At 35.3% G+C, this 21,970-nt stretch overlaps 1 protein-coding gene across 2 annotated transcripts in view; it reads right to left on the reverse strand.

Moving 5' to 3' along the window:
• Positions 1–20,607, reverse strand: part of LOC140155178 (islet cell autoantigen 1-like) — a 91,369-nt gene extending 70,762 nt beyond the window's left edge. For both annotated transcript variants that reach the window (XM_072177908.1, XM_072177907.1), the window contains exons 1-6: positions 20,556–20,607; positions 16,322–16,434; positions 7,840–8,032; positions 6,305–6,377; positions 4,896–5,019; positions 2,607–2,805 (exon numbers count right to left, since the gene is read on the reverse strand). In XM_072177908.1, coding sequence (XP_072034009.1) covers positions 2,607–2,805; positions 4,896–5,019; positions 6,305–6,377; positions 7,840–8,032; positions 16,322–16,434; positions 20,556–20,600 — 747 coding nt within the window. In that variant the 5' untranslated portion in view covers positions 20,601–20,607. The remainder of the gene's footprint in view (positions 1–2,606; positions 2,806–4,895; positions 5,020–6,304; positions 6,378–7,839; positions 8,033–16,321; positions 16,435–20,555) is intronic.
• Positions 20,608–21,970: the final 1,363 nt, after the last annotated feature.

A 21,970-nucleotide genomic window follows, 5' to 3' on the forward strand; every position in this document is an offset into this window, starting at 1 on the left:
AATAAATCACAATGCTCCCATTGATCACAATGTGATTGTGGCAGTGAATCTACGTTTTGTACAATCAAAGAAGATGTCTGGTGCAATGCTCCTCAACTGTAAACTATTCATTTATTAGGCTAAAATATTTTGCATGCATTCCAGAGAATTGAGCTATTCCATTTAAAATCTGTGATACCCCTGAGCAAGTTTTAAGTAGTCTTCCACACCTGGAGTGAGTGTTTCAAATGGAAGCTAGCAATAATTGTTTATTCAATTTGAAACCCACACTCCCTTTGTGGAAGACTTCAGCTAAATCTTCCATAAGGATATAGCAGAATGAAATAGCTCATTGAAACAGCATTTTTATTTTATTTTGTTTGTAGCATGTGTCACATCCATAAATCACAATAATATTGCTAATTTGTGAGTATTACTTTGAAGATAGCATTTCCTGGAATGATGGCTCTCCACATGGTCAGCCATGCCAGATTATAGCCCTGTGCATATAAGAGATTTGATAATAGAGTACCAGCTAGGCTTTGAGTTTTTAAAAATTGAGGAGTGTGATAAATAGCACTCCTCAAACTTGGAGGAGTGCTATTTTGTGAAAGAGGAGTGTGATTATGCTTAAATAAACTTACAGATTAAGGAGTTTGATAAATTTAAGGAGTGAGATGGAGTGTGATCGCACTCGCACTCCTCAAAACTCAAAGCCTGGAGCACATAATTTGGGTAGATTCAGATGAGGGATTATGAGCTATATTCTGTGATTTTTTTTGTTCATCGACTTACACTAAGGATACATCAGCATTTTGGATCTGGATTACAGTTACATCAATGAAAATAATAGTACATAAAGTACATAAATGTGTACATGTTTGTAAAGTGACAAAATTTAGGCTATTTAATTGCACGTTGCATTCATTAATAATTGCTCATCTCAAAATGCTGAACAGCAAATCTCAAAACATCTACTGTTTGGCCTTGTGTATATAAATTCAGTCATGCCTACATTATCTTACTCAATTCCATACAGATGTCATATGTAACAGTAGAAAATCAATGAAATGTTTACACTGTTTATTTGCACAGATATGTGCATTAAGGTTATCGACACACTATTCATGGCAACACATTTTATGATGATCACTTTAAAAGTTCTGCTGCAACCCTCATATCTTCTTTATTTCTCTTATTTTTTTTACATGTCCAGGCATATCTAGACATCAACCGCAAGGAAAAAACATCCTGAAGAAGCTGCTGACAAGTGATACCTAGATGATTAACCTCCCTGCTGAAGCGAGACCGTGGTCTGATACAAGCCTTAAACTATTTTATAAATTTTGGGAGCCACTTTTGAGGATTTAGAAGGCTAAATACCCTAAATCACCATTTACTTTGAACCACAAAGCCTCAAAATCGTTTCCTTTCAGGGGTTACTTTCTATTAAATCGCCTCGTAATTTAATTTTTGAGATAATGATATAAGTAAAGTAACTAGAATTATAAGCGGTTTGCAATTAAGATGGCCCCCACACAAAGGTGTGTAAATAACAAAGGTTTAGTAAAAATTAAATCAGGATTCAGTTCATCAAAAACTGGGAAAATCTGAACATTCAAAGAAGACATAATTATGGCAAATTGAAGTGACCATAAAATATGAGTTTGTTTTCTTGCATTTATTCATGGTGAATGGCCATACTTTACTTTACTTAAAAGGTAAGCTTAATGGTGGCTGAGCACAGTGGCTGAGCGGAACGGGCTCCAACTAATAATCGGACGGTTGCAGGTTCGAACCCCAGTGATGCCATCATGTTGTACTCTTGAGTAAGGCCACTTTATCATGATTACTCCTCTCCACCCAGGTGTATAAATGGATACTGGCATTCTTAAATGTTGGGAAAGTAACAGACTCACCATGGATGTGTGGCGATCCCCCACAGCAACATTTCAAGGTGACGTTTGGCCTAATTGCTATGGAAAGAGAGATGGGCACTCTGTCCTGTGAAAGTTTGACTCCTTAAGCTTAACAGAATTAATTCAGTGGCTGCTTAATAATTTTTGTTTTGCTAGACTGTAATGAAAGTGATTTCAACTCTAACAGGGGTGAATAATCTCTCTCATGACTTGCATTGCATTGTATGTGCCCAGACCCATAACAAACTAATGGATATGAAGAATTGTGATGGGTTTAACACACCTATCATGCATCCAAGTCTTGTATATCCAATACAACAATGGAGGACTAGATATCATCACAACAGATAATAATATCAGCATATCATCATAAGAATGCAGAAAGTAACTAGTATGTGATGATGAATTATAACAACATTTTAACATTCTGCAAATGATATGGCCCCAAATAGCATGCACACAAGAAATTCACCAAATTATATTGCAGCATATGGGGACACAACAAAATAGAGTACCTCTGGCATCTTAAGCTAAAATTGAATGATTATTGTTTGTGTTTATGCATGAATTAACGTTTGTGCATGGAGTGCTTCAGAGCACATTATCGACAGAATTGCATTACACAAAGATTGCAATGGTACACAATTTCCAAAGATGCCAATTGCAACATCGTGGGTATACTTTCTGCACTTTTCTCACGATACCTACCTTTCTGAATTTTTCAAGTTGCTTATATGTGTCTGGATCAAGCTCTTTAGAAATGTCCTTCATCCATAATAAAGCTGCTCGGTATTCCGTTCTTGCACCCTCCATACGATTAATTGTCATTAACGTATCTGATATGGCACGATATCGGAATGTTTCTATTTCTTGATATAGTCTCACTAGTGGGGCTCGAAGTGCTAGTCTGTAGGAGAACATATTAAGAAAAGCAAGTATGCAGATCAATTTTCAGTAACACTAAACATATAGATTTTATCAATGCCAGATGGCTAGAGCAATGACTCTGTGGAACACCTGAAGTGGTACTACTGTTTGGGGTGTCATCAGGGACATTGCCACCTGTTTCACTGCCTAAATGAGCTGCAAATTTACAAAAACCTAGATATAATTAAAGACCAAATTAAAAAGACTCGTTTACGTAATAACATCCTGTCAACTAGACCGAAAATACCGTACTGCACAGGTTAGTAACCGATCACACCGCGCTTTTGCTCTGACGTCAGACGCAAACTAGTCTTTTTAATTCGGTCTTTGATTATAGCACAGCCAGATCAAATACTTTCTGCTTCCCACTCAGTTATAAACAATCTGGTAGCACTTTTATACCATATTTCTATAAAGTGTCCCTGTATACCTGTGAATGTACCTTACGCATGCCATCAAACGTTGACAGTGACAAAAACAGCTTTGCAATGCGAATTAATTATACGTACCACCCTCATGCGTCAGCATGATACAAAGGTACAGATTATATTTATCTGAGAGGTGTCACCTTAAAAACAATGATATGGGTTTATCCATAATCAATAGAAGCTTAATTTATCTCAAATGGATTCTTTAAAATAATACCATTACTTATTTAATATGGCAAAATGGAATGGATGCTGTTTTCTAGATTGGGAATCTAATTTAATATGAACCACAACTTATATGAACTACAGATATCTTGTTTTAAATTCCACATTCTGAAGATTGTTTACTGCTAAATGTATACTGGAGATAGTCAATGTGCTAATTACAGTTGATTTTTTATTTCTTCTGTGGTCTTGGCTTTGTGTCTCACATACATGAGCCTAAACACACAGTCGATAAACAATCACGCTGATTGGACGCTCAACGGCCTTGATAACAAGACGGTTGATCCATTGATCGTCGGCGCGTAGAAGGGGAGGTCTGGAGACCTGGCCAATTCTATGCAATCGCTGATCACCAGCATGTACCTTGACCACGGAAGAAATAAAAAATTAACTTTATGTTAGATATAAATGTAGGTCAGTTCACTCTCTACACATGTTTTATTTGGTACTCTTGTCTAGCCTAGTTAAAATGATTCAAGTTCAAACACCTCACCTTTAAAACACAACAATGTTGTACAATGCCCATACAAATTTGACTCAAACGGTTTGTGACACTTGTGACACAAATATCAGGCAAAATGTTCTATACCACTTGCCAAAAAAAAAATCCCTCCTTGCTATAATTCGGTTCACATCAAGTCCGGTAGTAACGTATGTGCATATTTCGCTCGCCGCAGTGTCGAATCACAAACATTAAGTTAAATGCACTGAGTGTACATGCATGCTGCATGCATACAGGTGCGATTTGTCGGCACACTTGCGATGCAACCACGAAAAAGCACTGACTTCACTACCAAACTTTAGATGAACCAAATTACACCTCTTGCATGATGTTATGTACTACATAAACTAGCTTATCTCTAATTTACAGCAAAGAATTTTTCTGCAACTCGCACCAAGAAAGAAGGACTTTCTTCAGTTTAAAGACACATTCTCAGATTTCATGGGGAGTGGTCGACTGAATTTTTTAGAATGTCCAGATGTTGACTTCGTGATGTGGTATACATTCATAATTTAACATGAAATACAACATGAAAGTTGAGGCAACATTTTTATTTTTACAAAAAAAAAAAAAATAATGAAAATTATCAAATTTGAGAATTTTTCACCTGCTTTTACACACTAATCAAATCTGTAGGTACTGGTATTTTGTTCAGTGTTAGGGTATGCTATTATGTTGGAACATTTTGTTGTTGGAAGCTTATACTGATGCTAGATTAAATTTGGGGGCCAAAAATTGAAAAACCAAAATCTGTGAAATGTCCCTTTAATTTCACTACATTTCATTGACATTCTGATATTATTTATTTAAACTTTCAGCAGAAAATGAGACAGGAGGAGTATGTAACCTGTGCATAGTGATTGATGTGACAATGTTACCATAGTGTAAAGCCATGGTCTAATTCATTTTACTAACCTTTGCTCTGAAGAGAATGTCTGTGCTTTGCCTACTGCTGCCATCATTTTACCTGCCCTTGTCTTATCATGATTGCTTTGGCTCTTCAAAAACCGACCCATAGCATTTTCTTCTTGAGATAAAGCTAGCAAAAAAAACAAGAAACAAGAGTTATCAGTCAATACTGCGTGGGTGGACAAGTGGCCAAAATAACCTCTTTGCAGGATACATTCATGATAAGAGGATTGCCTTGCTCAAACCTAAAGAAAAATCCATTACAAACCTCCTTTTGGCCTAGTGATGCTACTTCCCTTTCAAGTATATACTTGTTAGTGGAAAAAAACATTCGCATGGCAGTAAGATACTTTAATGAATCGAGGCAATCAAGAGATTTGTACTTTCAATGTAAAAGATATAATTGGTTGGGGTGTTTTAGTATCAAGGTGGATACCCAGTGGTTCACTCCCATACAAAAGTGCTAACCATGATTGTCCAAACATCTCAGAATCGTGCCCGAACTGGTGTATTCTGTTGCAGCAAATTTGGTCCCTTAAGGTGGTACTACACCCCTTGATAAATTTGTGACTATTTTTGCATTTTTCTCAAAAAATAATAACACACTGGTACATGTAACAAAAGTTATGTGTATTATCGGGGCAAGGAATCCAGTTACTACACTGGAATTTCAGTGATTCAAGACAAGCGGTATGTTATTTATGATAAGAAAAGAGGTACCGCTAGAATGTACCTCATTTCTTTTAACATATATAATGAACCACTTGTCTTGAATTACTGAAATTTCAGTGAAGTAATTGGATTCCTTGGCCCGATAATATACATAACTTTTGTTACCAGTGTGTGGTTATTTTTTGAGAAAAATGCAAAGTTAGTCCCAAAATTTATCAGAGGGTGTAGTACCACCTTAATGGGAAATTAAATTGCAAATTTGTACCAGTTAATTCTGTAACCATAATGTAAATTCGATCTCTAACTGGAATAACATAATATAATACATGCCAAGCACACTCATAAATCTTTATGATATAATGCTAATTATAATTATAAAGCGATATAAAAAAGACACTAAACATTGAAGGTTGATCACAAAATGTACCATACCTCTATTTGCCAAAAATGTTGATGCCACCTTATTATAAATTTCAACCCATATGCCAATTTCTTGGATGTGGATGGGTAGACAGTCATACGACAGGTGACCTACTAATGGCCCGGGTGGATACATGGATGTCTGGCTGAGAATGATGGTATTTCTCTCATTTCTCCCTTGCCCCCCCCCCCCCCCATGGAATGGTGGCCGCCCGATATTTAAGATTTTTAGGCATTTTTTGTACTTTTTTCCCCCTTAAAATTTGTCTTGCCCACCCTCTGTATTTATAATAACATAGTCATGCTGCCGATATACTACTTACAACATAAATGATCCTGATATCTTTCTATAATTCGTAGTAAATCCATGCATGTTTTCTGTATCGAACGAAATACCTATAGGAAAAAAAACAAAACAAAGATGACAAAATATACATTAATAAATAATAAATAATAAATAATAATAATAATAATAAATAAATTTTGGATTTATAAAGCGCCTTTCTCCAGATCTTAGAGGACTCAAAGTGCTGTAATTTTGCTGCAATGCATGAATCATCACAATCAGATCGCATCAACTAGGTGCACACCTATCCGCATTTAGATTGTAACATCCACCAATTATCTGGGCAGCTCCCCAAATTCCATTGGGTGAAGGAAGTTTTTAGATAACCAAACAACTAAATAATCAAAAACAGCCATAGAATATAGACTCCTGTAACTTAAATATAAGGTGGGTATATGCAAGTCGGGCTATGAGACAATAGATACATAACAGAGGCTTAAGGTGGAACTACCGTTACTATACCCCCTGATAAATTTTGTGACTAATTTTGCATTTATCTCAAAAAATAACTATACACTGGTAACAAAAGTTACGTATATATTATAGGGGCAAGGAATCCAATTACTTCTCTGAAATCTCAGTGTTTCAACACAAGTGGTTCATTATAATGTTAAGTAATGAGGTACATTCTAGTGGTACCTCTTTTCTTATCATAAATAACATACCGCTTGTCTTGAGTCACTGAAATTCCAGTATAAGAACTTGTTTCCTTGCCCCTATAATATACATAACTTTTGTTATTACCAGTGTCTTATTATTTTGTGAGAAAAATGCAAAAATAGTCACAAATTTATCAAGGGGTGTAGTACCACCTTAATTAAAGCAATACCTTTACTTTTATCTTTTAACATTTTTAGTCAAACACAATGTTACATCAAGACCATCGTGGTCCATGCTGAGGGGGGTGAGCGGCGAAGCCGGGATCCTTGCCGAGTGGGGTTAGAGGTACGACAGTCGACAGAGCTACAACCGAGCATGAATAAAAAAGAGGGCGCTACTATCCCAGGGGCACCAGGCCAAGCCTTGTGGAAAGGCAATATGGAAGTACCACAACTTATAATCAGTCCTGATGTCACAAGCAGCGTGTAGTAACAATTGCCTTGTTGTCAGCATTGGCCATAGCCGGTATCGCGGAGCAAAATGCTATTCAATTTTGATCACTTTGATACACAATTTTGGAAATGTGTCTAGTGAAAGCTGATAATGTTACACATAAAAAATGCATATTTCAGCCATGGCATATGGTCTAACACTGAAGGAAAACAACAAATATGCATCAAGTTTCTTGATTTTTAAGAATGCTATAGATTTATATCTCCCGCTCTTCTCCAACATGCCTCTTTAGCCCAGTTGGTAAGAGCGTCGTACTGGTAATACGAAGGTCGCCGGTTCGGATCCGGCGACCTGCACTGCTTTTTTTCAACGTTTATGTGCACTGGCCTACTCTGGGGAAAGATTAAAATTTGTTCAATGTATCTTTTTGTATAATTTTGTATGGCAAACTTCACTCACTTCTAATTTTGCATCTAACTCCTGGTCACCAGCCACTACATATTCATCTTCTTTCCTTCCAAACTTTTTGATGACTGCTTGTTTGGTCACCCAGTACTGTTGCTGTACTCTGTTCTTGACAGATTTCTGCTTGCGGTCCTCATGTTCCTGAACATAGCGATCAAAGGCCGATGAAGAGTAGCCACCCTCCAAACTGTAACAAAAAGAGAAGGTAAAACCTGTTTATACATATATGAATGTAATTATACAAGTGCATGTTTACATGTAGGTAGTTTGTTTTTCACTTATTTTTAGTCTAATATTAGCGGAGCAAGAGAGCAACAGAATAGTTAACTTCCAAAGTATATCAATAAAGAGAATTACAAACAACCAAACTGAACTTACTGTTTACTGTTTATAAGCATCATCACCACTTTCTTTACATTCTAAAAGCCTAAATGTGCTATTCAATTTAAAATCCACACTCCCCCTGTGGAAGATTTTGGAAATATCTTTCAGAGGGGGAGTATGATTTTCAAATGGAATGAACACATTAGCAACTCCATTTGAAACTCACCCTCCCTCTGTTGAAGATTCAGGTTGAATCTTTCTAAGAGGGTGTATGAAATTCAACTGGAGTTGCCTAATGTGTTCATTCCATTTGAAATCCATACTCTCCCTGTGCAAGATATTTCCAAAATCTTCCACAGGGGTAGTGTGGATTTTAAATGGAATAGCCCTAATTTGCTGATGAAAGTCTTAAATCATAATAAAACTTAGCGTGCTGACAATGATGATACCTTGCTGGTGAAAATTACACAATACAAAGTACAAACAGCATAGTTTTTAAGACACAATCAAAATTTCCAGGATACATTTTGCTTGTCAAATAAGATGAGTAGAACTATTGTTGGCTTTCAAAATGATCACTGACACTTTTGCATATTAAACAATTGCAATATCAATACAATTTACATATATACTTCATCAGTTAGTAGTTATGTAGTTTTGTACATATAAATCAAACATTTTATTTTGGTACACTAATATAGTGTCTGTGCAGGACTGTTTCAAAAATCAAATGTAGAGGGGCTCCTGGCATTGAAGGGTCTTTATAACTTTACAAACTATTCTTTATAATTACCCGGGTAATTGCCTGAAATAGAAATAATGCATTCGAAAATATAGACTTGCTTATTAAATTTACAATTCTAGAGGACCCCTTGATTTTAGGTGATAATTTTTGGATGATATCAGCATTATGTTATATAGACTGCATAAAATATGCAGAATAAAACAGTTATTTTTATTGTGACATTATGTAAAAATGCTTCAGGCAATTTTTAAGCTCTGTGTATTCATAAAACAGAACAACATCACACGTGGGGACAAATATCAGTGAAAAAGATATTTCTATTGCTCATATTCATACAACACGTATTGTATATTCAATATGCATATTATGTCACATGCCACCCAACACACCACCTGTGTACAATTAAGGCATTATGGGCTTATTTTAATAATATTATTTATTTGAGTGGTTATCATTGTGTTGATGGTTAACACAATGATAGCTGATGCTATATTTTTGTCAGAATTATACATGTATTAAAAATTATATGAATTTGTGTTGGGGTGTGTTGGGTGAATGTATGTATGTGCTTTTGTAAATGACATCAATCAGGGACACACAAATGCCTTGCAACAGTGGACACGCATGAACCGTAGCCGTCTGCACTTGCTAAACTGTGTTGATAGATATGTAAATAGCATAAAAATGAATAAACAATGTCCGTAGTATTCTACCCTCCATGGTAAAACTTACAGTCCACATGTTTTACACAATCTTACAAATAAACCTGAAATATGTGTATCCACAGTAGCCCTACTATAAGGCCTTTTAAACACACTACATGTATACCTGAGAACCACTAAGAACCAGTGACCATTCCACCCGAGGGTTTAGCAGTTCTCTGGATAAAGCCAGAGTATTATAGCATTTATAGCATGGTTTTGGAGCGCCACAGTCTAAAGGCCATATAGTAGGGCTAGTCCACAGCTGGAGAGTAAAAAATGAAAATGGTGTACCCAGTTGCCAGTGTTTACACATGTCTGATCAGTGTATTTTGGTTGAAACACCGTCAAACCGAGGTGCTTCACTTGTGTACACACCAACAAAGTGAAGATTTTTGGCAAAGCGAGGTCCAAGCGAGGATAGTGTAAACCTGCAAAGCGAGGTTGTCTATTACAGACCTCACTCTGTATGGGGTGTATGAAGAACTTACTTACAAGCTTTCCTCGCCTAGTGTGAATGTCTTGGTGTGAATGTACATATAACTCACACACAAGTGTGGGGTGCCCTCACTTTATATGTGGTGCCACGTAGAGGGAAGTGTGGGGTGTGTGTGATAACACTGTACTGTATGTTGTGTATGTACCACAGAATTAGAGAAGGAGAACCAGGACTCCCTATACCACCACATACAATCGCCCCGTCAGCTATGGAGAGAAAATTGGGGGTATTCGGGTCCATGCCGATGGTGTGCGGAGACGAACGAAAAGAATTCTGCGTCTCATCTGAAGCGTCTTGGTACTCGCGTGCAGGTCGGATCAAGTGCGTCTCTCAAATGCGTCCTTCATCTATGTCGCGCTTGCATGACAACGAATGCATTCCCAGGGAAACCGAATACCCCCAAGTTTTGCTCCATGCCTGTATCAAGATGGCGGTCGAGTCCCGATTCTCTGTCTCTAATTCTGTGGTGTGTACATATCACATGGGTGTGTTGTGCATCTGTGAGGTCCAGAGAGTGATTGCTGCAGTCATATTGAAAAATGAAATTTGACATTTGCATGGTGTAAAGTTGATACAATTAAGAGGTATAAAGAATTTAAAGATTTGGTTCCCACATCCTTTATGCAGCTATTGCAAATTAGCATCTATAATTAGGTAATAAAGCATGGGTTATTTGGATGCAATAAATAAAGTCAAAAATAAATTACTTACTCCTTCTCACTTTTGAAAGTGATATTAGAAACAAAAGGTAGAGAATACTTCAAATATATTTATAAGTCACAATCGATAAGAAGGAAAGGCTATTTATTTAGCACACTTCTAACTTTATCTGTGTCATTTACTCGCTTTCTCTTTTCTCCAGTATTGATTCAATCCACCTCTATCACTTCACCCAACACCTGATTGAATGGGCAAAAGTGAAGAGGAAGATCTCTGTTTTCAAATAATTACCAAATCAAACAGATATATTTGTAGGAATAAGCCCTGTTGCAGTCTCAGAATCAAAGTGCATTGTGGGTAATATGCACGACTAGCTCAGAAGATGACCATTGAGGACTGGCCACAGCATTTTAATGAGGGTAAACTGTACAAATTGTAAGAAACACTACCTACATGTATGTACATATTTTTTTGGTTTTAATGTCTTCTGCACACTTGAATAAAGGAAAGTATTGATGAGATACATGTAGAGCTAGAAACTGTTAATGTAAAAGTAAAATCATGGGGAATCCTTTGCAGGCGCAGTTCATCACATGCATTGGAGATTGGGTTGTTTGTCTACCTCAAACAGACCCAGATTTTGATGTACATGTACAGATGATGCACACTCCAAGATTTCCAAAATTGCGACAGGGCTTATAGCAGGATTTAAAAAAAAACCAAGTACACACATATGCCAAACTATTGTTTTTACTTACTGCTGCAAATTTAGTGACTTGCTTTCACACAAAAATATTAATGCCCTCACACACGTCACAAACCGTACAATTCCAAAAATGACATTGCTTCCATTGAATTATCCTTCAAACATGTTCTTGTGCAGGATGCGTATCCCCATTACCTACTTCACCTTCAAACATGCCTATATTGATCACAGCACAAAGCCCCTTGTCCAGCCCAGTCATGCTGTATAGAACTCTCCTTCACAGGTGGTGAGAGCAGTGAAGGAATACACCTATAGCGGCATTTGTCATTTTTTAAATCTTGTCTTTATTAATATAAATTAACATCTTGTTTGAATCAAGTCGTAATGAATGTTGAGGGTTTGCACATAACAAATTCCCAAAATGTTACCAAGTGTTAATTTAGGGTATCAACACTTTTAATGCAGTTCATACTATTCCTTTCATTTTCTGCTTGTTAATCGGTAGTAAACCACAGGTCCATTTCACTAAACTTTTAATCCTTCGTAACTCAAGTAACCGTTCCTAAAATTACAAATACCCAATACTAGACGTAACTATAAGGGTCTTTGTAGCAAGTAAGTTTATTGAAATGGAACTTACGACTCGTCGTAAGTTACGAACAATTTTGAGACTTATGAAGCTTCGTAAAGTTTAGTGAAATTGCCCTCACATGACACATCAACTCACAGCAATCAATATATATAGTCACAAACCAATCTAATCCTAAAGCGCTCCACAGACTCCGAGTATTGTACGTACAATATTGTATGCAACATATCTACGTTATTTTATCTATTGCCATTCTATTTCCAGTAATGTTTAAGTTCTAACGAATGTTTGATGACGAAAAATCGATAATATGTTACATGCAATATCTAGTAGAAACATTACTGGAAATAGAATGGCAATAGACACTGTAAACTAAAAACGTCCTAACAAGGAAAAATCAACCTAAGATTAACTCACTTCTACAATGGGGAATTATCTCTTCACTCCTTTGTGCCTCAATTCAACTTAGGTGAAGTTAGGGCACTAAAGAATTGAATTTAGGGCACTTCTTAGGACACCACTTCACTTAACAAAGGTAATCACTTGACTTTTAGGACAGTCACTTCACTTCAAGTGGGTTTCCTGGGAGTGAAGTGGTTTCATTATTATATTGAAGTGGGTGTCCTAAAAAGTTTTCTAACTTCAATTCTTTAGTGCCCTAATTTCACCTAAGTTGAACTGAGGCACAAAGGAGTGAAGAGATAATTCCCCATTGTAGTAGTGAGTTAATCTTAGGTTGATTTTTCCTTGTTAGGACGTTTTTAGTTTACAGTGAGATTAAACAACGTAGATATGTTGCATACAATATTGTACGTACAATAAAAAGTCTGAATACTGCTTAACAGATTTCAATGCAGATTCCAATAAAACCAAAGCTAGGGTATTAAAGGAATTTTGGGGTTGTTAATTATTGTTATTGTTACAATCAGAATTAGCAACATAAATTACTACACTTCAATGACTTGCCTTTCTATGAATGGTTCGTTGTCTTTACTAAATAATGATAAATAAAATAATAATACAATAAATAAATATCTGTCCACATGATATGTTTTGTTACCTAAACAAGGCAGCAGAGAGGATTATGGGTTGTTACAAATTATGTTGACGAACGTAAAATAAAATTAAAAAAATAGTGTGTCACTGTGTAACAAAGCTTGTTTTCACACATACATGTACTATTAAAAAATTGAAAATGATAAATGTTTTTGAAGGAAATGGTGTCCTGATTTTACAGAGGAAAAACATAAAATAATGTATAAAGATGTACAAGGGTTGATTGGTAAGTTTGTGGCCTGAAAGTACAATGTAGAGGGGAGATGCTCAATGTATACAGTTTTGACTAATATTCTGTGCAATTTGACTCATTGAATGATTACTCAGAAATTATCTTTTCTTTTATTTATACCTTGACACTCAGCGATTCCTGAGAATTTTTATTTATTTATTTATTTATCAATTTTCAAGGTTTTTAATTCTCAGAAACATGCAGCTGACTGTCAAGATTTATTTCTCACACAGAAAAACAAGAAAAGACAATTACTTCAAACTTTCTGTGTAATCATTCAGTAAGTTGAACTGTTAGTCAAAACTGTTTCATACACTCTTAGATTGCAAGAACCAATCAGATCAAACGTTAGAAAAATGTGACCCATACATTAATTGTGTATAATGCATGGGCACGCATTCTGTGTTCGTGTACAACACACAGTGGTTTCGGACGTGTTCATTTTTCTTGCATATTGATGCATTTACATTTGCTTGTATTTTTCAACAATTTTAGTGACAAGGCTACAAACTTATCAATCATCCCTCATATACACCCATGCTGGCAGACATACATTAATTGTATACTCTTCCCCAACCCAACCCAACTTCAGAATCCGATTTGAGAAATGGTCCCCAGTATTGTAAATACTGGCAACATTTTGTAAGTAGTGAGCTGCTTTCAAAAACCATTGTACAATGCAACAAAAAAAAATCAAAAACTTCTGAACATTAAAACAATCAAAGTAAAGATAACTAGTCTAGATCAATCATAGAGCTTTGCGAAAGGTTGGGACAGTGTCCATTACCTAAAATAAGAGACAGAATTTTGCTTCAACAATTTGACATCTAGTGCTTTAATTGTGGTGATATTAATTTTTAGCACAATTGTTTTAGCATAATTCAATTTCAATTCTCTAAACTAAGTCAGAATTTAAAGTGGTTCCAAAGACACAAAGATTTTGTGATAAGACTGACATCAGATAGAGTATATGAACATTTTAGCGAAATCATTTGAATATAGACTCCCAAAGAACCCAAGATAGGGTATAATAAAAAGGTTGAATTGATCAGCGGGGAACTTTTGGAATAACCAGATATAACAACATAATAAGCACTTGCCTTTCTATGAATGGTTCAGTGTCACTTCTAAACAATAATACACAAACAACAATAAAATAAAGACATCTCTTAAGTTTGAACTAAATATACATAATTAAAAGAAAAAAACAAACAACTAATAAATGTCATACCCAGAGATTGCTGGAAGATTATAATGGTAATGCATTGTGAATGTAAACACAATTTTCAAATTGCTACTTGAAATATTATGCATTCATCAGATTATTATTATTATTGAATTTGTTATTATCACATTTTATTATTTGTTATTTATATTCAGTGAACAAGAGAGGAAAATATATAATGATTATAGTACCGGTAGTACATTTGCATTTATCATTTGAATTTGTGTAATGGAACAAGAAATAATTCTACTCATTGTTTCACCTGATAAATGCTAAATTACTTGTTACCAAGGCTGGAACCAGAGAAATATTGCAAAAAATGTTTAAGGTTTTTTTTTGGAAGCTAGATAAATTTGTACATTTCAAATAAACACAGCCAAATTAAAAAGTCGCCACTAGTTCCATCCCCATTTAATCAGAGTCTGATGAGTTTATGGCAAAATAATTTCCAAACAATGGTTTCTATGCTCACAATGATTAAACTTTTGATATCAAATTTGGTATCAACCTTCGAAGGAAAGTGTATAGAAAATTATTATATAAATTATTTTGCCATAAACTCATCAGACTCTGATTAAATGAGGAGGAAACTAGTGGTGACTTTTTAATTTGGCTGTGTTTACTTTTGCTTCTATTGACCAGCTAGCAATGCATGCTAATTCAATATGTACCTGACAACTTTGTCCAGCTTTGAAAAAAACAACTTAGGAATTTTTCACTTTTTAAAAATCTTTTTTAAGAGCAGTATAATTCTCCAATTCCAACCTTGCATAACAAGTAATTTTTAAAAAAATTGCGGTTGCCAATACTGCTATAGCGTTTTCCTTCGGCGCTTACTTTAAGGCAACTGCTTAGTAATTATGTGTCACTTTATACTTCCCAGTGCCATCTGCCGGTGTTTGCGTGAAAGGCATCAAATTTCTGAAATCAACTAATTTAATGTGCAATGACACTACTTTGCCAGTATATAAACCACACAAGTTCCAGAAAACACACTTTCCAATTTTTCATTGAATAAATATCATAAAACATTCAAAAAGCTGGAAATTGTGTTGTATGGTATGTCCAATCTCCACATCTCCCTTCAAGAGTAAAACAGATAATATATTACATTTTTTTCCTTTTATTCCGTAAAGATTCGCCTACTATGGTGCACATGGGATCCTTTGCCTTACAGTAAATTTCCTGTACAAATAGAGAGCTCTCTCCTCTGAAAATCTCAACCAGAATAAAGAGAATGTGCCTAGATTTCCAGACCTGCTAACCTACCGAAGTCAGAAAGAGGGATATTGAGACAAACCCTTGTACATGTAAACAAACCAGGTATCGACAAATTGAGGTGTGCAATACTTTCAGAATTCAGAGAAGGTTTTGCAGGTCTGAATTTATCACAACAGACTAAAGAGAATGCTATAGCAAAATTTTAAGGTGAAATTTGTATCGTTTTCTGCTTTTCTTTCTTTCAAATTTACCATCACTGAAAATTTCAGAAAGCAGGACTGTTCCTCTTTTTCACTTTGGTAATCCCCAAATGAGGGACAGTCCCTCAAAATGAGGGACTTTTGGCAGGTCTGGATTTCTGCTCTGAAATCTCAACAAGAATAAAGAGCATATATGCCTATATTTGCTGGTGGGATTGTTATAGGAGGGCACTTTGAACTGCATTGAATTCCAGGGAGTCCACATGCACCATTAGAATAAAATTGTAACATTATTACCATTCTGCCCTGCATACTCACCCGTCTGACCTATCCATGTTTCGCCTCTGATTTGGTTTATCCTCTTCTGATCCAATATCTGATAAGAATTGAAGAAGATCTGCACCTGCTATATAAGGAATTCCTGGAAATATCTGAAAGACAACATCATTTTATTCAGTGGGTGTGGCTTTTAAAGATTGTCATTGGGTAGGAAAAACATCCTATGTTCTCATGGCCCTTGAACACTTTTAAAACAAAACTGCTGAGAGGTTACATAGGAGGTACTTCTACACCCCTTGATAAATTTGTGACTATTTTTGCATTTTTCTCAAAAAATAGTAACACACTGGTACCGTAGCAAAAGTTATAATAAAACCATGCTTATAAAGCACATACACAATTAAGTCTCAAAGCGTTATGTATATAATGGGGGCAAGAAATCCAGTTACTACACTGGAATTTCAGTGACTCAAGACAAGTGGTAATGTTATTTACAGTATGATAAGAAAAGAGGTACCGCTAGAATATACATCATTTCTTAACATAATGAACCACTTGTATCGAATCACTGGTATTTCAGTTAAGTAATTGGATTCATTGCCCCTATAACTTTTGTTACCAGTGTGCAGTTATTTTTGGAAAAAAATGCAAAATTAGTCACAAAATTTATCAGGGGGTGTAGTACCACCTTAAACATGTGCAGGGGCCAATGAGACATAGGTTTTTCCTGCCCAACGATGACATGTAAATTAATCGGTTTTCCTGTGTATAGTATGAGACGATATTAGATATTGATTACTAGACAGCATGTGTGTCGTCACAAAACATTCTTGTTGAGATTCCATCATAGCAATTTGTAGGCATCAAAGTGTGTATAGACGCACAGTCGCACACAGTACGAGCAAAAATTGAAAACAAGTTCATAATGGTAAAACATGTATACCGTAAACCCTGGTCTACAAGAATATAAAGTGTTTTTGATGAAAGCTAAATTAACACTAAACAGACGTAAATATACCAATTCAATAGATTGGTCTTACAATACATGTAGTACTTGATATTTTTCGAGAAATTCATATACATTTTTGTAGCCTGCATTGTTTAGGGCCAATGAAAGTCGATCATGAGTTTCCCGTCACCAGCCCTCACTTCATTTTCTGACCCTCACTTGAATTCATTATTGTGATTTTCCAAAAATAACAATAAAAACTGGTAATATTTGCAAAAAAAACTATGAATATCTGTGCATTTTTAATGGAAAAATCAAAATCAAAACATCCATTTTGCTACCAAACTTGCAGCCTCACTTCATTTTCTGACCCTCACTTGAATTCATTATTGTGATTTTCCAAAAATAACAATAAAAACTGGTAATATTTGCAAAAAAAACTATGAATATCTGTGCATTTTTAATGGAAAAATCAAAATCAAAACATCCATTTTGCTACCAAACTTGCAGCCCATCTTTGAGGGCAGGAGCAGTAAGTAACAATGCATTTTACACTTGCATTTGGTCATATGAAAGTCACAAAAATAGTGAATAATGAAAAAGTTACCTCACTTGTTTTTAGTAATTATGTGACGGGAAACTCAAGATTGATTGCAAGGGGCCTAACACTCTAAGTACCGGGTACCGGTAGTTCTAAATGTGACAACATTGTGACTGAATGGTATTTGGCTTACACTCTCCAATAACCAATTCCAAAATGTTGGATCTGACAGGACAAGTGCGAACAGTGCTTGTGAATCAACACCCGAAAATTGTGCATCTACAAATTGTGCAATGGTGATTAGGCCAACAATCTGAAATACATTATTCCTTTGGTATTAATATCAGCATGCCCAGAAACTATGCAAAACATGGCTAGTTTTGTGTACCGACCAATGATAATATTTCTAATAAAAATGGGTGGGGTAATGACAGGTTCCAGTATACATGTAAATGGTGCCTTGATAAAGAGTGTGGATCATAATTAAAAAAAACATAAGAAAAAGTTTCATAATTCTGGGGTTAAGACAAAGATGTTTTACTTTAGTAAAACCTAGATACGCTTTTAAATGCGTATACTGATGCATGGCCCTGAACGTAACCGTCCTGGCTGAAATCCAGAAATGACGTCATTTGTTCTGGTGCTGTCACTTCCGGGTAACGCAGGAGGAAGAACATGCCTTTTGCAAACAAAATGGCCGACAAGTCCCGGCCCCAGCGAAAATACAGCTTATTTAGCCAATGTGAACATGGGGTCATCGCCAGAAATATTTTCCTATCATATTGGACTAACACATCCATCAGGTATATGGTATTTCACAACAAACAAGAATGGAAAGAAAAGTGGAAATGTTTGTTTGTCGGATCTTTGACGAAACAACCATTTCTAATGACGTCACTATGTAAACAACGTAGCGGTATTAATAATTAATTAGGTAATACCAAATATGGAGGTATCTAAAAGTATGCTAATTAGAAGGTTCAAAGAATCAGAATGTATACGATCCTGGTATCCAAAACTATGCAAATGAGTTGAAGAAGGTTACGTGAACATGTAAAGTATTTCTTCCCTTGTTTATAGTGGCCCTCTGTGGGTTAATTCCAACTGTAATGGGCCTGTTAAAAGCAAATAAAAGGGGCCCATTAGGGTATGTTTTCTTTACTTTATGTGACCAATAAGGCAGAGCAGTGGCCCTCATCAGGCTGTATTTTTCAGTTAAATTATTACTAAAAAAATAGAGACTATAGAGTTGATTTCTGTAAAGTAATGCCCCTAAAATTTATACTTACTGGAAACCTCTGGCTGTAAATGATGTACAAAAAACTTCTTGCAGATTAATTTATATCATCAAATTTGAATTATATACCAGAACGTTATTCAACATAGTGGCCCATGGAGCGGTGTAATACGCTGGCGAAGTTACGTAATAATTGGATTAACTGCCATAACAAGCAAAGAAGCCAAAGCAACTGAAGTAACAAGCAAAGAAGAAACCAAAGCAACTGAAGTAACCAAGACAAGCAAAGAAACCAAAGCAACTGAAGTAACAAGCAAAGAAGAAACCAAAGCAACTGAAGTAACCAAGACAAGCAAAGAAACCAAAGCAATTGAAGTAACAAGCAAAGAAGAAACCAAAGCAACTGAAGTAACCAAGACAAACCAAACTGAAACCAAAGCAACCAAGAAAAGTGAAGACTCCGAAAACAGAACAAACATCTAGTAAGAATCGTGTATCTCTGACAGTCCAATTCCTCTGAAACCTTTGCAAAGTTGGCGAACATACAGCAATTAGTCTGAGTATGCCGACTCAACCGAAGAAGAAGAAGAAGAATAGGTGAAAACAATTTTTGAATATACCGCGCTGCACCGATACGTTCATGAGGTACCTCTGCATTGAACCATATCATACTGATCATTTGCACCTGTAAGATTTAATAGTACCTATCTTTGAAAAGACCAGTATTATATTCAATCTATGATTGCAGACATACACAGGTGATGAGTGTAACCTGCTTGTAGTGCAGCGCGATATGTTCAAAATTGTTTTCACCTATTGCTGTGGTAATTAATCTGATTAATTACGTAACTTCGCCAGCGTATGCATGATACTGATAGGCCTATAATATCATAATGCATGTAAATGAATAATAAAATGATGTATTAATGTATAAACTTGCAAACGCAAAATCAGAATGAGAATCAACTGAAATTTTGAGAATATTAAGCTTTTTCATTGATATCTACTGAAAAAATTTCATAAAAAGGGATGCTAGGATAACAAAATACTCCTTTAAAATCCCACAAGATATAGTCAATTACAAATGCAAGCAATGCATGTCATGAATGCATATGAATCGACAATTCATGAATTTGTTTTTAATTGCTATCTACTGAAGACAAGCCTCCAACAGCAAAAATGTCCTACCAAAATAAAAACTACTTTTGAGTTCATTCACATGATTTCTTCTTCCCAACCTATGCTACTGATAGATGTATTTTCCCATACAATCTTATAGGGTCATATTACAATTTACATATACATCAAAGAAGAGATGTCATGTCATCAGATGAGTTGTAAAATGTAAACATCTTACAGGTCACAGGTGGCACATACGCATCCATCATTTGCACATTAACAGGGGTCGTACACGGTAAATGAACGTGTTCATACTGACGTTGCCATACCTATTAAATCAATATTTCATTTTCTTTTGTTTTTTATGCAAATAAACGTATTTAAGAATAATTTTACGTGTACAATATGTGTGAATTTATTGCCTTACCAGCGATGTTGGCAGTCTAGCCATTCGCCATCTTCCCAATAACATTGGGTTGCCGTTTTATTTTGGACTGAAGATACCAAAATCATCGAGTGCAAAATCACAGGCCTGCAAAATCAGACAAACTCAATTTAATAGCACAACATTTTGGGCATCCAAAATAATTCATTAATATTATTCATATTTTTTTTTATTTCCATAAAAATCATCACAACAAAAGACATAAAAATATACAAACATGCATGATATGGAGGAAAAGGCTGAAAGACCAAAAAGGCCTGAAAGTTAGCTTTCCCCTAAAATCAAATGAAATTAATACCAAAACAAAGTAACTTAAATTTAATACAATAATATGGAATACAATAATTCGATACCAACATTTCTTGACTAAAAATAGCATTATAGGAAAATACATGTAGGCCTATGTAAATCATAAAATTTATTTTAGTTTTTTCTGGGTCTACAAACAACAGTAATTATAAGTATAATTTTAAAGTGAATGAAAACAAGAAGTTCTACAAGAGTTATGTGATGACTGATTCAAAACTTATTTCAAATTTGAAGATCATCCTTGAAGATATGTTGTCACATCCAAAAGGCTAGGATTTTGTTTGTATGATACTATTATGGCTGTGGGCTACTCAATGTAAAAAAAATAATGACACTGGACTGCTCTCTATTAAATGCTTTTGCCAAGATATTTTGCCACTATTTTGTTGTTGTTGTTTGGTTGTTTTTTGTTTTTCATAAATCAAGAAAAAAAGAACAAAAAATTTTTTACAGACTTTTTACTCATACATCATTATAATGTTTACAGCATATTTGAAATCACTAAATAGAAAATCAATTCTATATCAATTCTAAAATTGTAAATTTTCACATTTCAGTACCTCCAGGGGACCGTTCACAAACACTTTTGGGGGGGTGGGGCTGATACAAAATGGGGCCCTTAAAAGTTTGACCCTCCTAAGGGGGCTATGAAAAAATTGACCACAATTTTTCCCGAGAAATTTTTGAGATCTGAAAAGGAGAGGGGGGGGGGATTTTTGCGATAAAATTATTTTGCATCAGCCCCCCCCAACAACTTAACAAGTGTTTGTGAACGGTCATGGGGACACTTGGGAACTCAGTACCCTCCTCATCTTGCCAAACTTGAAAATCCCCCAAAAAAAAAAAAAAAACCAACAACAACAAACAAACAAAACACAATTAACAAATACCAGTGGCCTACCCTTGCCTATAACTTATAACTTGTGTAAGAACTGAACTGTGACTTCACTATTCACTTAAATCTTTAATAGGATTTTTTTTTTAAAGTGGTCAAAAAAGTCCGGGAAAAAAGTATTTCTGAAAAAAGTCACACAAACAAATCCACAAATTCAGTAAACACCATAATAAATAAACACCAAATGTGGCAA

This window comes from Amphiura filiformis, chromosome 6 (genome assembly GCF_039555335.1).
Source record: "Amphiura filiformis chromosome 6, Afil_fr2py, whole genome shotgun sequence".
Lineage (NCBI taxonomy): Eukaryota > Metazoa > Echinodermata > Ophiuroidea > Amphilepidida > Amphiuridae > Amphiura > Amphiura filiformis.